The sequence below is a fragment of the Hippopotamus amphibius genome, chromosome 7 (genome assembly GCF_030028045.1).
Source record: "Hippopotamus amphibius kiboko isolate mHipAmp2 chromosome 7, mHipAmp2.hap2, whole genome shotgun sequence".
NCBI classification, from domain to species: Eukaryota; Metazoa; Chordata; class Mammalia; order Artiodactyla; family Hippopotamidae; genus Hippopotamus; species Hippopotamus amphibius.
The window spans coordinates 605,594-622,874 of NC_080192.1; the positions used below are offsets into that span (position 1 = coordinate 605,594).

Genomic DNA, 17,281 nt, shown 5'->3' on the forward strand with positions numbered 1-17,281 from the left:
CCTGTGGTTCACTGTTCTAGTCCACCCAGGAAAACATGACTCCGCAAACCCACCTGTGTACAGAGAAGGCCTGCTTTCCGCCAGTCCCGGGACCTCCAGAACCAGCAGATCCCCGTTCCTCTTCAAGGTGACCCCGCTCATGTTATACTCTTTCAGCTCTACTTCCACGTGGATCTCCTCAAGCCAGAGCAAAGTCGAAAACTTCTCCTTGTAGTTTGACATGTTCAGAAGCTGAAGAAGAAGCCGGCAAGTCAGTGAGAGCCGAGCTGCCCTCCACACACACCCACGCAGGAAGCCAGCAGCCCTGGGGGGTGAGCCCCACGAACAGAGCAAACGGCCTTCAAACACTGATGAGCGGGCAGTGCGGGGCGGCGGCCCTGAGATAGGGGACCTCTGAGTGAGCCCCAACCGCCCTGCTCCTACCAGACAGAGCTGCCGGCTCAGCTCAGAGAGAGCCCAGGGCAGCCCCGCACTGGGGGTCCCAGGAGGCCGAGTACCAGGAAGACCGCGCAGCACAGAGAGGCCTGGGGAGCTTCCGAGGGCGCCTCCGAGCCGTCGGCTGGGCAGTGGTCAGTGCAGAGCGAGAGAAACTACATCAGGTGGGGAGACACATGTGACGGGAGCAGAGCAGGGCTCCTCAGCCTCGAGACTTGGACACCGGGGCTGGCCTGGCCTCCGGGACAGGGCTGTCCTGGGCACTGCACAGTGTCTAGCAGCATCGCTGGCCTCCACCCACTAGATGCTGTTCTCACTCTCAGTCGTGACAACCAGCGATGTCTCCTAGGGGGAACTGCCACCTGCTGAGAGCCGCTGGGTCAGAGATAATGACTCCCAGAGCACACAGGGCTGAGGGTGCTGTGGGTCCCACCAGCCCCAACGGGAAGGCTTGAGACAAAGGGGCACTGGGTAGAGCACTCAGGATTAGAAACGACTCTGGTCCCGCCCAACAAGGCTTTAAAGCCAGGCTTAAAACTATCCCAGTTTCCAAGTAACTTAAGTGCATCCCAGAACAAAGTTCAAAAATATTTTCAGGGACTTCCCTGGTGGTCCAGGGGCTAAGAATCCACCTTCCAATGCAGGGGACGTAGGTTTGATCCCTGGTCAGGGGTCTAAGATCCCACATGTCACAGGGTGACTAAGCCTGTGTGCTCTCAAGCCCCTATGCCACCACTAGAGAGAAGCCCGCACGCTGCAACTAAGACCTGACGCAGCCACATAAATAAGTAAACAAGTAAATAAATAAGTAAATAAATATTTTACAAAATTATCAGTAACAGAAAAAACATGCAACACCCAACAAGGTAAGATTCGGAACAGTCAGTATCCAAGCAAGGACGGCCAGGCATGGAGATAAGCACAAGCTACAACCCGTGAGGAGGAGAAAAGCCACCAGCAGAGACAGAAGCAAACCGGCAGCTGCGACAGAGCAGAGCGCGCGGACAGGAGGGCGGCTGTGTGACTGTGCTGCACACACGCAAAAAGCTGAGGGGAAGAAAAAACTGAAGTGAAAAACAAACGTTGAGGAAAGACTAAGCATATTAAGTAGTGACAAGACACAAACAAACACCCTGACGGGGCCTGTGGAGGCAACAACTGCAGCCCTGAGCGCCGCAGAGGAGACAGTCAGGGAGCCTGAGACGCAGCACGGAGGGACGCCTGGAAAGGCACGGGCGGGCCGGCTTCACAGGGCCTCGCACACCCGCGGCAGCAGCCTGCAGTGGGGCGGAAACAAGAGCTGACGACAGAACAACCTCAAAGAACCCGAGCCGAGGAATGTGAGAACTACAGCAAGTCACACGTAAATTAAATGCCTTAAAACTAGTGAAAAAGAGAAAACCCTAAAAGGAGCTAGAAAACAATACAGATTCGGTGCAGAAAAGCAGAGGTGAGAACGAAAGCAGACGCCCCGGAGAAACGCTGGGAGGGAGACGCGGGCAGCGTCTGTGCAGCACCCGCCAGAGGTCCAGACCCAGTGAGATTCACAAGGCCGACAGACCCAACACCGCAGGGGAGGCTCAGGTCCCCCAGCGGGATGGGAGGAGCCCCAGGAAGGGGAACTGCACGTGGGGCGGGGTGTCACGACCGTTACCATCATACCATCATTAGTGCTGAAAAGAGCCCCTGGCTTCTGGTAACGTCCATGCTCACGAGGGGGTCCCTTCCTGGTGCCCAGGGCGCGTTACAGGTGCCAAGGCCCACACGACGGCCCCACAAGGTGCACGAGCAACCGCATCTATTTCTCGGCCCCGAGTGCTTCTCGAAGGTATTTTAGGGCTGGTTTGCTGCTCCAGCCTCAGTCCAGGCCCTACAACCATCACTGCAACAACTGCCCGGCGGTCTGCCTGCTTCCGACCCACAGCCCCACCCATGCACCCTCCACGACGCTGCTCCTTCCATGTGGTCACGCCAACCCTGGGCGGTACCAGCGCCCCTGAGGCACCCTCCCTGCAGCAGGCAGGCAGGATGCCAATGCAGCCCTGGGGGGGGCCTCCTCCTGCCTGTGGCACAGGCAGCATCACAGCACCAGCACCGAGGGGGCTTCGGGCCCAGCCCTGCCGTGGGGCCCAGGGCCCAGCAGACAGAGGGCTTCTCAGTGCCAGACACCCACCATCCAGCTTCTCCTGAGCCTCCTTTCCTCTCCGCCTGCCACCCTCTCATCCTCTGGCGAACCCCATGTCTCCCTCCGGCCACTGTCCAGTCTACTCCGTCCTTCTCGCCCTGATGCAGCACTCATTCCACTCACCCACTCCTCAGCCAACAGACCCCCAAACCCTCAGGAAAACGCTCTCCTGGATAAGGGCCGAGCTCTCCCCTCGCTGCCAGTGGAACAGACGCTCTCCCTTCCTCCCTGGACCCCTGCTCGGCCTGGCCTCGCTCAGCGCTGCCCCTGCCTCGGCCTCCTCTGGCAGGTCCCCCCCTTCTCCCGGCTCCAATCCCCACTTGCCACAGTGGACAGGCTCAGACCAGGCCTCCCCTAGCAGATATGAACAAGCCTGAGAAGAGAGAAGCGGACCAACAGCCGGGGTGGGGGATGAGGAGCTGTCCTGGCAGAGGCAGCCCCGCGGGTAGGCCTGGTGTCCTCCTTTAGCCTCCCCTCCCCCTGCTACAGGCTTTTTCCCAGCTCCCCTGCTCGGCGGTGCTCAGACCTTCATCAGGAATGGAGAGCTGCTGAGACGCTCTGCCGCGGGGTAGGAGAGAGGCCGGGCCACGGGCAGAGGGTGCCAACGCCCAAGGTGCCGGTGCACGAGTCCATGAGGCCGTGAGGCCGGCATAACCTCCAGAGGGACACCGCGATGGCCCCACTGCTCGTGACCCTCACGCTCCCAGCTCCCTGGGGTGAGAACAGCCCACACGAGGGCTGACCCTGACAGAGGTTCATCCTGAGTCTGTTCAGAAAACAACTTGAGTGTGGTGAAGACTCAGAAATTTTCCCACCTCTGCAAGTAGCGGCTGGAAGGTCAGGATGTCGACTTTCTGCTCCACACACTTCTTCAGTCTATCCGGTATCGGGTACTGTGGGAGAAAGCTCGGGAGTTGTCGTCTCGAGTTCCTGAAAAAGAGGTTCACGGGCTACAAACAATCCTTCACCACCAGGCACCTTATACCACACGTTTTCACTTAAACAGCCTTTCCCATTTCAGAAAGACTGAAGTTCAATCCCCAAATCAACTGATATGTGAACTGCTGGCCTCAGTCGGTGGTTTGCAAAGTGCTACTTAGCTGTGGGACCCGCTCTCCGGGCCCGTCTTCCCCGCAAGCAGAGAGCAGAGCTGCTCTGCCTGTAACAGCAGGAGAACATGCCAAACACCCAAGAACCTCTGGGAACCAGGGAGTTTGAAAACACTGTTCCTAAGCTTCCCATGAGCCTCTTACACCCTGTTTCTTTCCTTCCAGTCTCATGGAGATACAGCTGATGGGCAGCACTGGAGACATTTACGGCGCAGCATAACCATGACTTCATGCGTCACACGACAGTGACCATGGCACGTGTAGGGACCACCCATCTCAGAGAGACACAAAATTAAAGAAATGGAAAAAAAATATTTCTCCTTGTGATGGGAACTCTAGGGATTTACTCTCTTAGCAACTTCCACACGTAACACACAGCAAGCGTTCCCCACACGTACCGCGCTGTCCACAACAGCCCTAGCACGTACCCGTCTTATAAGTGGAAGTTGGTACCTTCTGACCCCCTTCACCCGACTTCCCCTCCCCCACGCCACACCTCTGGTGAGCACGAATCACCTCTTTCTCTACGCGTTTACTTCTGAAGTATAACCGACCTACAACACTATGGTAGGTCCGCCACACAGCACAGCCACGTATTTCTGTACATTTCAAAGGGACCATCACAGGAAGCACAGCTCTGATAGGTCGCCACACACAGATGTCACGTGGTTGCCGACGGGACTCCCCGCACTGTGCATAGCTGCCTACCCAGCTATCCATCCCCCCACCCCCCATCTATGGTTATGGAAGTTTCTGGTCTCTTAAGTTCACACGCATCTTAATAACCCTGTGTTTTTATCCTCCTCACATCAGGATTGCTGGTTTTGACATCATATCTTACATCTTTTTGTGTTGTATGTCCCTTAACTACTTATGGTGGATATATATGATTTTACTACTTTTCTTTTTTCACCTTATTACTAGCCTTATCCAAGGCTGGCTTTACTACCTTTACTGTATATTTCCCTTTTCCTGTAAGCTTTTTTCTTTCGTAATTTTCATGTTTCTAGTTGTGGTCTTTTCTTTTTTGCTAAAAGAAGTCCCTTTAACATTTCTTGTAAAGCTGGTCTGGTGGTGCTGAACTCTTAGCTGCTGCTTGTCTGTAAAGCTGTTGATTTCTCCGTTGAATCTGAATGAGAGCCTTGCTGGGGAGAGTAATCGTGGGTGCAGGTTCTTCTCTCTCATCACTTTTAACATATCCTGCTACCTGCTTCTGGCCTGCAGGGTTTCTGCTGAAAAGTCAGCGGACTGTCCTATGCAAGTTCCCTTGTGCCTAACCTGCTGCTTTTAATATTCTCTCTCTTTAATTTCTGGCACTTTAGTTACAGTGGGTCTTGGTGTGGTCCTCTTTGGGTTGATCCTGTTTGGGACTCCCTGTATTTCCTGGACACAGATGTCTGTTTACTTTCCCAGGTTAGGGAAGTTTTCAGCTATTGTCTTCACGTGTGTTCTCTGCCCCTTTCTCTCTACCTTCTCCTCCTGGGAGCCTCTGACGGTGTCCCAGTGGTCTCTCCCTCTGTCCTCATTTCTTTTTATCCTTTTTTCTGTCCCGCTGCAATGGTCCCCACCACCCTGTCTCCCAGCTTGCTGACCTGCTCCTCTGTATCATCTAATCCACTGCTGATTCCTTCCAGCGCTTTTTTCATTTCAGTTAATGTAGCTTTCAGCGGTTTGGTTCTTCTTTGTATTTTCTAACTGTTGAAAATGTCTAACCCCCCCGCCCCTGCATTCACGTCTCCTCCTCCCCAGGTCTTTGACCTCTGCGGTCACTACCTCGAACTCTCGGGTAGGCTGTTTGTCTCTTCACTCAGCTCTTCTGCTGGGGTTTTACCTCGTTCCTTCATTTGGAACACGCTCCTCTGTCACCTCATTGTGCCTAACTTGCTGTTTTTATTTCTAAGCACCTGGTGGGTTGGTTATGTTTCCCAAACTTGGAAAAGTGGCCTTGTGTAGATGTCTTACAGTCCAATGGTGCACTCCCCTCTGAGCACCACAGCTACATGCTCCAGGGGTGTCCCCTACGTGGGCTGTGTGGGTCCTTCTGTGGTGGCGGGCTGACTGCTGTGGGTGGGCTGGCAGGTGTGGCTGCCCCTGGTCCGGTTAGTTGCCAGGCCCTGCCTTGTGTAGATGCCGCTGGCCACTGGTGGCTGGGGCCTGTCCCTCCTGTGGACAGGGCTGGGCCTCGGGGGTCTTAAGGCAGCCTGTCTACTGGTGCAGATGCTGGCAGTTCCAAGGGAGCCAACCCAAGCAGGAGAGGCACTCGGGGTCACTACCTTGACCGTGGGAAACACGTGTGTCTTAAGGACACTCCTGTGCAGTAACAGCGTATGAACGTTCAAAGAGGAGACCTGACTAAAGGATTAAGCACTTGTGCTGCTGCTCTTTTTCACTCCTCTAGTTAAGCCAATCTGTAACGGGAAAGCTGCTTGGTGCATCACTAAATGATAGCCAGAGGTTCTTAAAAGCTCCTGTAACTGGAGCCCAGCCACGGGGACCGGCCGCCTGCAGGCCATGTGACTTCCTGCTCCTGTGTCCAGGCTCCACCCCTAGAGCCACTCGACCACTGTTTCTACGCCCAATGACTGTACTATTGATTGATCACTGTTGACTGCTCCGTGCCAGGAACTGCATGTGTGGGGCAGGGGGAGACCAGAACTTTACAAATGAGACTAAGGCTCAGAGAGGTTGAGAAACTGGCCTGAGATGACACAGCTTCCTGGTGGCAGTGCCGGGATTCAAACAATGGCCTAACCCCAAAGGTCAACAGGCATACAATACTCTAACAGATTTCCCTTCAGCACACGAATTAGTAGAAGCCTGTAATCCCTTATCTTCCGCTGTTCCCGGGTCAGATGTGACCTGAGATTCAGGGTTACCCAGTACAGACAGGCGGCACACATCCTCCCAGTGGGGTCTGGGCAGCAGCAGCTGTGGGTGCGTATCCACAGGACTAAGCCGTAAGACACCCTCAAGCCTACAGGTCACAGGTTTTTGGGCACTGAACTTAAAAAAGCACAATCTGCTTTTCAGAGCTTTTGAGATGTATAACTGCAGACGAGAAAGTGTGGACGCACAGCACTTTCTCCAGAAAACACCCCAGTTACAGTTGGGTCATCCCCAGCTCCTAGCCACGCATCACCAGCAGACCACATGCTTTTTTCTTAATTTCATTTTTCAAAGGTGTAACGTCCTCAAACAGGCGTCAAGCAACCAAACAACCTGCTGCCTTGACAAGCGACACTCGGGCGCTCTGACTGGCCCACGAAGGCCATGCCAGCCACGTCTCACAGCTGCCTGGCACCCTGGGTGCCCGTATGGAGATGGGTGGGCTGGGCTGCTGGGAATAGGAGAGGTGGCAGGAGCTGAGGGGAGGGTCAAATCGTGTCCTGCTCTGAGAGTCACTCGAGAGTAGCTGGGGTGTGGCCGGCTGCCCCCGCCTGATCCCCAGGTGTGTCCCCAGGACACCGAGGGAGGAGGCAGGGCTGCAGCCACACCCGTTCATCCGGGACGCCTGCCTCCCTTCAACACCGACAGCCACAGGCATCCTTCACACCGAGAGCCCGAGGCCTGGCCTTGCACAGCGTCCGCTCATGGTACCTTTTCTGCGTGGTCACGACAACTGTAGTTTTGGTGGAAGCTAACACTGGGGAACTTTTAGACTTCTTCCATGAAAAGGGTTCTCGCACAGCTATCAGTGACTCCTCCTCACTTACAACGTTCACTTCAAGGAATCGCCCAATTATGAAATTGGAGAAGCAAAGCAGAAGGAGCTCCTTGCAGCGGCCGGAATTCCTGGAAAAACAAGACACAATTTAGTGCGAGTCCCAAGTACGAGAGGTGATTCAACACAACCACCCTTTGTTCACACAGGGAAAGTCACAGAGCTAGCAAATCTGTCACCCTTAGCTTTCAATCATTCTCTTAGAGGAAAAAGAAGGATGTTCTAAAATAAACAATGTAATATCTTCTCAAGATAAAATCACACACCTAAAATTGTATTATCTGTAATTCTTAAACTTAAGAATAGGAAAAACATTTCCAATATCCCAAGTTAAGTCAGTGTGTAACATGACCAGAGAGACACCATCTCCCACTTGGCCTCCTGCACACTTCCTGCTGCTGCTCGGGTCCTGACCCCACCATCACACATCACTGTGGCCACCACAGGCGCTGCATCACCAGCCACTGACTCCAGGACGGCCCTTTGTTCAAAGCGTCACCGCGGCTGGAAGCAAGGCGCTGACTTAGCTAGAGCCACCCTCTGAGGGGTTTAGAATCAGCAAGTGCAGATGAGACGCGGGAGGGAAGAGGGGCTGCACCAAAGCGCCCAGCAGACAAGGGACCAGTGGGCAGAGCCAGCCGGAGGCTCTGCACACAGGGAAGGAGGCAGGAGAGGGGAAGGGCCCACGAGGGGGGGGGGCAGGAAGCTCTCAGGGCCAAGCGGAGGGCAGACGTGGGGAGGAGCAGCAGGGGGCTCGGGGCACAGGCACCACCCCCCCCCCCCCGAGGCTGAGGGCACTCAGCTGCACCTGTCCTCCACAGTCAGGAGTCAGGGTGGGGTACCAGCGCCTAGGTGGGTATCCTCACTCCAGCCACCTTCTCCACCCGTGCCTCTCCTTATGGTTTTGTGCCACCAAAATAGTTACCAATAATTTTCACAAATCCGACCTAGAAGAACCACACTCGAAACCAAACGAGACAAACACACAGATGCCCCCAAAGTCAGCTGCATTCACACCCTCCAGCCACGTACTTTGCATCACAGGTAATCACAATCAGGGTTTTTCCACCTGGAGGGATGAGCCCACCGGGTTCAGGCTCTGCCACCTGCTTCTGTGACACATTCTTCTCTTCTCCATTTCCTCCTTTACAGGCACAGTCATCTGGGAGATGAAATTTAAATCCAAAATCAGACCACAGGTGAACTGTCCTGACAGTGGTGGTGCAGGTGAAGGGCTACCACACATCGACGCGTGGCTGAAGCGACAGGCAAGGAGATGACAGGCAGCCTTGCCCCAACTCAGAGCCATTCTCGGGAAACAGCTCCTCTAAAGCTCACACTTCTCCAGCAGTTTTAGCCAGAGCATCAGAGAAGGGTCCAGACCAAAGAGCCACTCGCTGACCCAGACCCTGGAGCAGCTGCACCGGCTCCTGGACCTGATGGGCGTGCGCGACGGACCCCACGGTAACAGCTGAAGCATCTACCTGGAGGGGCTTCTCTGCTGTTCACCAGACTGCTCTCCAGAGTCTGAGAGGTTCTGTTTGTCCTGCAGCTGTCTAACGAGTTAATAGTTTCATCTGCAGAATTCTTCTCAGGAACGGAAACGAGAGACACCTCGGGACACATCTGGGTTTTATCCAGCATCTGGAATCTGAACTGTTTAGCTTTATCCCAGCCACCCAGCTTGCAGCTGACTAAGTTTTGGGGAACGTCTCCTTTATTCCTGGAAAAGGAAAATTAGCGATGAACAGAGACAGGATTTCTAAAGCTAAGATAGTTACCATAAAAGAGAAATTCAGTCTAACTAGTAAATGGCAATTGCAAATACTTTTACGAGTACAAGTAAAAAGGCTATTTCCGGGTGGAAAACATAAAAAGACATATATAAGAGAAAAAGTAAAAGGCAAAGTAAAGTTGATTCTACAGAAATTCTTAACTCGCAGTTTAAAACCCAGTAGGGTAATTTTATCTGAGTAGAAAACTTACTCTATCCAGATCACCATATTTTTGCTTTCTCCTTCTTTCAGTGTTCCAAAATTTGTCATTCTTGTGACTTCAACGTCACCCTCGTTTTTCAGTAAAAGAGCTCCACAGGCCTCATCGGCAGCCTCTTCAACAGCAGAGGAGTCCCTGGATAGAGCGGCCACGGGACAGCGTCGGGGTCAGCGGGCAGGGGTGTCCTGAGGCCCTGCCCTGCCTTCCCTGCCCCTCAGGCCGTGCCAACCGCAGGGCATGGGGATAAGGGACCAAGCCCCAGAGAGGCAGCCACGTGAGGACAACACCTCGAGCTTCTGAGCAGGACAGCAGGTCACTCTGAAGGAGCAACTACAAGCCCTGCTGAATCCAGGGAAGAGCAGGGGCCTGGTGGGAACACTGGGAGCTGAGAACATGGGCCGCTTCCGCCGGCTGCACGCTCCCCCCCAGAGGCCGGGCTCCTCACCCTCCAACACCCCCGCCACGACCCCAGGCTGCAGAGGGAAGGGTGCTCAGTGCTCCTCCCCAGACTCTCCCCCGCTGCTGGGAGGGGCTTTGCTCACTACTAAGCTTTCAGTTGGAAAAAGTGTGGCTCCAAAGTACTTGAAAATGAGAATTTTTATCTTTAGAAAATGAGCAGATCCCACCCTTCCCTGAGAGAGGACCATTCGTTCCCCCCCGTCTTCCCGACGCTGCCGTGAAGCCCAGGTGCTGTGCCCACCGCTCGCCCTCAGCTCCACCCTCCCCTCCCCGACCTGTCTGCAGAGCCACTTGGAAACGGGCTCCTTCACGCCTGCTCCCTGTCCACACACCCGGCAACATCCTTGGCCACACCAGTGACCCCCTCTCAGCCAGCCCCCCTCAACTCCCTGCTGGCCACATGCTCCCTCCAGCCTCCCAGCACCCGCCTTCCTCTCCTGGATCACAGGCCAGTGCCGCCCCGAGATCACACAGCCGTGCCCCCGCCCAGCCTGGGGTGGCTGTGGGAGCCCTCATCTGGCCTTGCAGCCAGTCAGCCATGGTGGCTCACGGATGGGCTGAGAAGCACCAACCAAGACGAGGGTCAGGAGCTGCCTGTGGGTTTCGGGCTCAACCCACCCAGAGACTGCAAGGGGCACGTGGGATGCTGCAACAGGCTTGGCCTGGAGGAGCACAGGGCCCCGCCTTGCACGACACTTCACTGTCCCTTGGACCCTCGAATGGGCAGCCGGACAGTGGGTCTGAGTATAGGGTGGCATCCTCCACTCCAGGCTAAAGCCGCAGAGCCGGGACCAGCTCCGGAAGAAACCACAGTCAGGATGAGGCACAGGGACGATGGCATGTGGGGCACCTGCTGGGCGGATGGGACGTGGGGCCTGACCACTCAGCAGGCCAGCGACCCCTCTGCCGCGCACCCCAGCCCGCACTGACTGTGGGTGGTGAGGGACTGCACAGGAGCTGGGCTCAGCTCACGGCCAGGGTCTGGAAATGAAGGTGTGACAGCTTCCGCGGCCCGGTGAAGACAGCCAGCCGCTCGAGGCAGACGTTCCAGGAACGTGTTCGACCTGTCACCTTCCTGGGGACCAGCCCCCCTCACCGGAGAGGCCACAGTCCACTGCACCTGGGCCGCCTGAGAAGGCTCACCTGAAGCTCAGCGCCCTTGGTGCCCCCACCCCTGCCCCCATCCGCTCCATTCGGCAGAGGTGGGTCCTCTGGAGACACCGCGAGTCACAGTGCAGGTGAAGGAAGTGCTGGGAAGGACCAGACAGGCTGGGCAACAGGGACCCAGAGTCCTTCCCATGAACACACTGGCCCCGTGGCCCCAGCTGTTTCTCTTGGATGGTGAGTTTGGGCCCATCCTGGCTGCCCTTCCACGATCCACCCCTGCCCACAGCCATCAGGAGCCCAGTTAACTGCGGTGTTGAGAGAACAGTCAGGAAGCAAGCACTTGAATGACATGGGTGTTTCCTTACGGTGGCATGAGGGTCCAAGTGACCACGATACCGAACATGGGCAGGGCCTCCAGCTTCTGCCACAGGAGGCCAACGGCCAGCGGGGTCGCAGAGCCAGCGGGAAGCCGGAGGCCCCAGTTCAGCCTCTGCGACCCCAGCACAGATGTCTAGCAAACGTGCACCTGCCTGGCCTCACGTCCTCACAATCCTGGGCGTGTCAGACGGGCTGAAGCCAGAACTCGTGAGCCTCGCGGCTCCCCCGCCCCATGGTGGGAGGGAGGCGATGCACCGCCCACACGTCACTGCTCCGCGGACCACCGAGCCCCTCTCCAAAAGGAGAGCAGGTCCCGGGGGGGTGGGGCAGGAGGACGTGTCCACCAGACAGTCTGGGCACAGCAGGACCTCCTCACCACATCCCCCTTCTGCCCACACCCTGCCCCGGCCACGCTGGGCAGGTCACCCCTCCTGAGCCAGAGCTCCCCGTCCCCGCCTCAATGATCACAGACACGCCTCCCTGCACGCAACCAGCTCCCCTGAGGAGATGGGACGGTAAGCAGAACGACCTCAGAAACTGTGTAAGGAGCCCCCGAGACGAGTGACTCAGAGACAGAGCAGCAGGGGCGGGTGGGGGCTCAGGAAGCCTCGACCTGTGGCATAAATGCACGTGTCAGAGGTGGGAGGTCACAGGGGCACAGAAGGAAGAACCAGAGACAGGAAATCTAGTAAGTTTAAGAACCAACCAGGACTTCCCTGGTGGTCCAGGGGGTAGGACTCTGCACTCCCAACACAGGGGGCCCAGGTCTGACCCCTGGCTGGGGAACTAGATCCCACACGATGCAACTAAGAAGCCCACACGCTTCAACTAAGGGTCCACAGGTCGCAACGAAGACCTGGCGCAGCCAAAATAAATAAATCAGTAAATGTGAAAAAAAAAGAAAGAACCATGTTCAACATGTTCTACAAAACACCAACATGCGAAAGAACACAACACACAAAACGCACCAAAATATGAAGATCTCCAGCATGGGGTTCAGGGCCAAGAGGCAACTCTCCACTCAGCCTTCAGTCCACCGTCAGGACCCGCACCCCCAGGGGAGCTCTTCCTCCAGCCCGCCAGCGCGGGACCCGGGCAGTCTTATTAAACTCTTACATGTACCCCCAGGCCCCCTCCTCACCACCTCTGCACCGGGGTCATGCACAGGGCCCTCCACACGTAGCACGACTGGCTGCTCTCCACCACCACCGCGCTGACCATGTCGTGCCTCCGTGGCACGTAGCCTTCCGGGAGCTTCACGGAGTCCAGCGTGAAAAAGATGCAGTCGTCGATCACCCCATTCCTCCCGCAGAGGCTGGACACGCAGACCTGCAAGCAGAGCACCTGAGGCTGGCCACGCACACGCATGTGCCACTGGAAACCAGCGCCCGGGGGAAGGGCCGCCGCAGCCAGCGAGGCTCAGGCCTGGTCTCGGAGGAGCAACACCCCGGACGGAACCAAGGCCGAGGGAGTGGGGCCCAGCGCACACCTCCACCTCTGGCTGCAAACTCAGTGCCCTCCTCTGTTCCCCCCAACTCTCCAGACCACACCCGCTGCTACAAGCAAGGGCAGAGCCCACAAGCCACTCCATGCATACCCACCATCAGACATTTCAACACTCCCAGTAGCCTCGTGACCCAGAACTTAACTACACAAGCGTGCAGGCCACGCTCTGGTGATCTCAGTAAGAGATCAGAGTCTTCTCTGGCTGAGACAGACCCTCATTTATCCTGACCTCCCAGAGCACCCAGGACCCCAGGCCGCTCGAGGCTCAGCACCTACCTGGTCCACGCGCTTGTACCTCAGTGGCTTCACCGAGACAGCCTCGCTGCTCCACGTGCCCGGCCGGATCCAGTACTCGGCCTCCACCCAGTCCCCCTTGCAGGGCTGGAAACCTCCAAGGCAGGGAAACTGGGTGTGTTACTTGGTGATGTAACATCAAAGTGTACAATTCACTCTGCTGTTATTTTTCTCTTCTGAGATATGTGCAAACAGTTACGAAAGGTGTTCTCTGCTCCTGTTAGAAACCCGCTCACCCACCCTAATTCTCTCCTAGATTCACCCACTTGGATGGAGCAGAGGCAGTTATATGCCAACCTTCCCTCCCGCCTACAAGGCAAATGCCTAGAAAGCAAGGGCAAGGGACCTGGTCTGCACAGTCTCAGGACCCCATCTGGTTTCAAACACTCCCCAAAGTTTTTATAAAGAAAAAAGTAACAAAGTATCATCATTAACAAGAGCAACAAAGTGGGCAGAATGGCCGGCCTCCAGCTCCCAGCCAGGCTCCAGGAGGTGTGGGTGCCTGTGGCGCTCCTCAGCCAACTCCTTCCAGACAGCATGAGTCCCCTCCCAACAGGGGCATGCAGGGTGCATGTAAAAACTAAATGTTGGTTATGTTTTGTTCACAATCAGTTGGAAATCTTTAATCAAAGTACTCAGTAAATGTGGAAGCAAAAAACCTTCAGCTTTGGGGAATTCCCTGGCAGTCCAGTGGTTAGGACTCTGTGCTCTCCCTGCTGGGGCCTGCGTTCAATCCCCAGTCAGGGAACTAAGATTCTGCAAGCCGTGCAATACAGTGGGGAAAAAAAGAAAAGAAAAAAAAGGAAAAAAAAAGAAAAAACCCCTTCAGCTTTGAAGCCTTTTGTGAACTGCAGTTATTGAAGATGCAGCTTGTAAACAAGAGATGGTGACACTGACCCCCACAGAAGCCCAGAGGGCGCAAAGCAGTGAGACCCTGTGTGGCGAGGGGACCCAGAGTTGAGTGACTAGACCCGACACCCTCATCTCTGTGAGCGGCCTTGCAATCAAGCTCTGTCAGTTGATGAACTAAGACTCAGTAATGGGATGAATGAAATTAATAAGGCCTACAAATTGACAGACTCCAAGTTTGGTGTAAGGTTAAAAAAAATCAGAGAGGACTTATTTGACAGGTTTTAGTTCATGAAAATATCTGAACACATTTGTACTCACAGAGGCAAAAACCAAATGTGAAAACACCTGGGCTGAAAAAGTTATACATTTCAGTAAGAAAAAACCCAGACTTTTGAATATCTCATGTTCAGCAAAATGTGCTTTGAACTTACTAGTATTTCCTCACTTAAAAGTCTAGCAGCCTACAGGGAATGCCACTCAAAGGTGCCTACAATTTCAAGGTCATTGGCCATAAGATGCAGCTTTAAAGACCCCAAGCCACTGTACAAAAAAATGAAACTAAGACTGTATTGAAAAAATGTACACTCTTCAGAACACCACCAGTGATGTGGTATCACGGATGCCAAGAAATGAAAGGATGCTACTATGCACCAAGAATATAATGGCTGAGTAACTGAGATTAAATTGTTTTCCTATTCTTAAATGTACACAGCTATCATTTTTCTTTTTTCTACAAGGAATTTTAGTTTTGCAAACAGTTTTTTGAACAATAGTAGCTTTAAAGGTCCACCAATATAATAAAATCAATGTGCTAATCAATATAGAAACATTTCACAAATGATTTAATTTCAATGAATTTTAACACCCCTTTTCACTTCTTAACTGTGTACCAGCTTGGACACGAAACTATCTGGCCACCCTGGCTATGGCCACAGGAGAGGAACGACACCACAGGCAGGCCACAAGGTGGGGGCACTGAGCCCAACCTCATTCCCCCACCCCACTGATCTGTTGGTCCTCCCCACAGGTTAATCCCAACCAAAAGGCAGAGGGCAAGGCTGGCTGGTCCATACAGGGTAGACCTGGGGGCCCAGCAGGGGGGCATCTGGGGTAAAGAGCTCTGGCCTCAGGGTAGGGTGGGGTAGGGTGGGGTGAGGTGTCAGAGGCCTGGAACGGAACCGGATGTTGGGCAGAGGCTTTCAGGGCAACACTCTGAGGACCTCAGGGGTGCTGGCAGATGAAAACCGGTCCCTGGACCATCTCAAATATAATTATGAACACTTATAAAAAAACCCACAAAACCTAATTTTAAATGTGAAGCAGAAACCCATGCTGGGTACCTTCACACACGCTCTCCAGGGAGAAGTAGGTGGTCTGGTTGATGTAGCCAGCGCCCTCCATCAGTGAGGTCACGCAGCCGATCAGCACTCGAGGGCTGGGGTCCGAGAGCCCTCTGCCGTGACTCTTGCTGTCGTCTTCCCACTTATCTGAGACGGCTTCCACCTGCAAAACAGACAAACTGCTACTTAAGACATCCTGAGGACTCCAAGGAAAGCAAACTACTGGCCAAGACCCCTCATGAACAGTGAGGCAAAAATCCTCAACAAAATACTGGCCAACCTAATGCAGCTGCATAGTAAACGCACTGCACACCACGATAGAGGGGGGTTCACCCCAGAACGCGAACGTGGCTCAACAAATGAAAATCAGGCACCACATCCAGCACGCTGGTAGAGCAGGGGAAAAAATGATACACGATCATCTCAGCTGAGGCAGAAAAAGCATCTGACAGAAATCAACACCTTTTCACGATAAAAACACTCAGCAAACTAGGAAGAGATTGGAACTTCCTCAACAGGATAAAGGCCACATATGAAAAACCCACAGCTCACATGACGCTCAGTGGTTAGAGACGGAAAGCTTTCCCTGGGGTCAGAAACAAGGCAAGGATGCCTGCTTTCACCACTCTTGTTCAACGTAATACTGGAAGTCCCAGCCAGAGCAATGAGGCAATAAGAAAATATTTTAACCTCCAAATTGGAAAAGAGGAAGTAAACTATCTACTTGCAGATGACATGACCTTACATACAGAAAACGCTAAAGAATCTACTAAACATCTGTTAGAGCCAATAAACAAATTCAGCAAAGTTCCAGGGGACAAAATCAACATACAAAAATCAATTGTATTTCTGTACACTTGCAATGAACAATCCAAAAAAGGAAACTGAGAAAACAATTCCATTTATGATAGTATCAAAGAGAATAAAACACTTAGGAATAAATTTAACCAAGCAGATGGAAGACTTGTACACGAAACTACAAAATGTGGCTGAAAGAAGCTAGATAAGACACAAATAAAAGAAAACACATCTCATGTTCACAGATTAACATTAAGACATCAATACTACCCAAAGTGATCCACGGACTCAACACAATCTGTATCAAAATCCCAATGATGGTTTTTGCAGAAACAGAAAACCCCATCCTAGAATTCATATGGAATCTCAAGGAACCCTGACTAGCCAAATCAATCTTGAAAAGGAAGAGCAAAGTTGGAGGACTCACATTTTTTTATTTCAAAACTTACTACAAAGCTATAGTAATTAAAAGAGTGTAAAGACAGACAAAACACCAATGAAACAGAATAAAGAGCCCAGAAATAAATCCTCACGTATATGGTCAAATGACTTTCAACAAAGGTGCCAAGACCATTCAATGGGGAAAGGGTTTTCCCTGTTGTGCATTCTCAAAAAATGATGCTGGGAAGACTGGATCTCAGCATGCAAAAGAATGAAGTCAAACCCTCATTCAACACCATACACAAAAATTAATTCAAAAATGGGTCAGACAAATTTAGGAGCTAAAACTATAAAACTCTTGGCTGCATCAGGTCTTAGTTGTGGCACATGGGACCTTCGCTGCTGCACGCAGGCTGCTCTAATTGCAGCACGTGGGCTTAGCTGCCCTGTAGCATATGGGATCTTAGTTCCCCAACCAGGGATGGAACCTGCGTCCCCTGCATTGGAAGGTGGATTCTTAACCACTGGACCACCAGGAAGTCCCCCAAAGGATATTACTGATATTAAGAAAAAGTGAAAAACATTCACATATTTGATAAGGGATTAATATCCAGAATATGTAAAGAACTTCTTCAACAAGAAAATAAACGACTTGATTAAGATATAAGCAAAGGAACTGAAAAGACATTTCTCCAAAGAAGATATATAAATGACCAATAAG

At 53.3% G+C, this 17,281-nt stretch overlaps 1 protein-coding gene across 2 annotated transcripts in view; it reads right to left on the reverse strand.

Moving 5' to 3' along the window:
- MOV10L1 (Mov10 like RISC complex RNA helicase 1) overlaps positions 1 to 17,281 on the reverse strand; it is a 52,730-nt gene that overhangs the window by 30,345 nt on the left and 5,104 nt on the right. For both annotated transcript variants that reach the window (XM_057742052.1, XM_057742051.1), the window contains exons 3-11: positions 15,382 to 15,544; positions 13,172 to 13,284; positions 12,531 to 12,718; positions 9,437 to 9,580; positions 8,935 to 9,173; positions 8,483 to 8,612; positions 7,327 to 7,521; positions 3,436 to 3,550; positions 54 to 231 (exon numbers count right to left, since the gene is read on the reverse strand). In XM_057742052.1, coding sequence (XP_057598035.1) covers positions 54 to 231; positions 3,436 to 3,550; positions 7,327 to 7,521; positions 8,483 to 8,612; positions 8,935 to 9,173; positions 9,437 to 9,580; positions 12,531 to 12,718; positions 13,172 to 13,284; positions 15,382 to 15,544 — 1,465 coding nt within the window. The remainder of the gene's footprint in view (positions 1 to 53; positions 232 to 3,435; positions 3,551 to 7,326; positions 7,522 to 8,482; positions 8,613 to 8,934; positions 9,174 to 9,436; positions 9,581 to 12,530; positions 12,719 to 13,171; positions 13,285 to 15,381; positions 15,545 to 17,281) is intronic.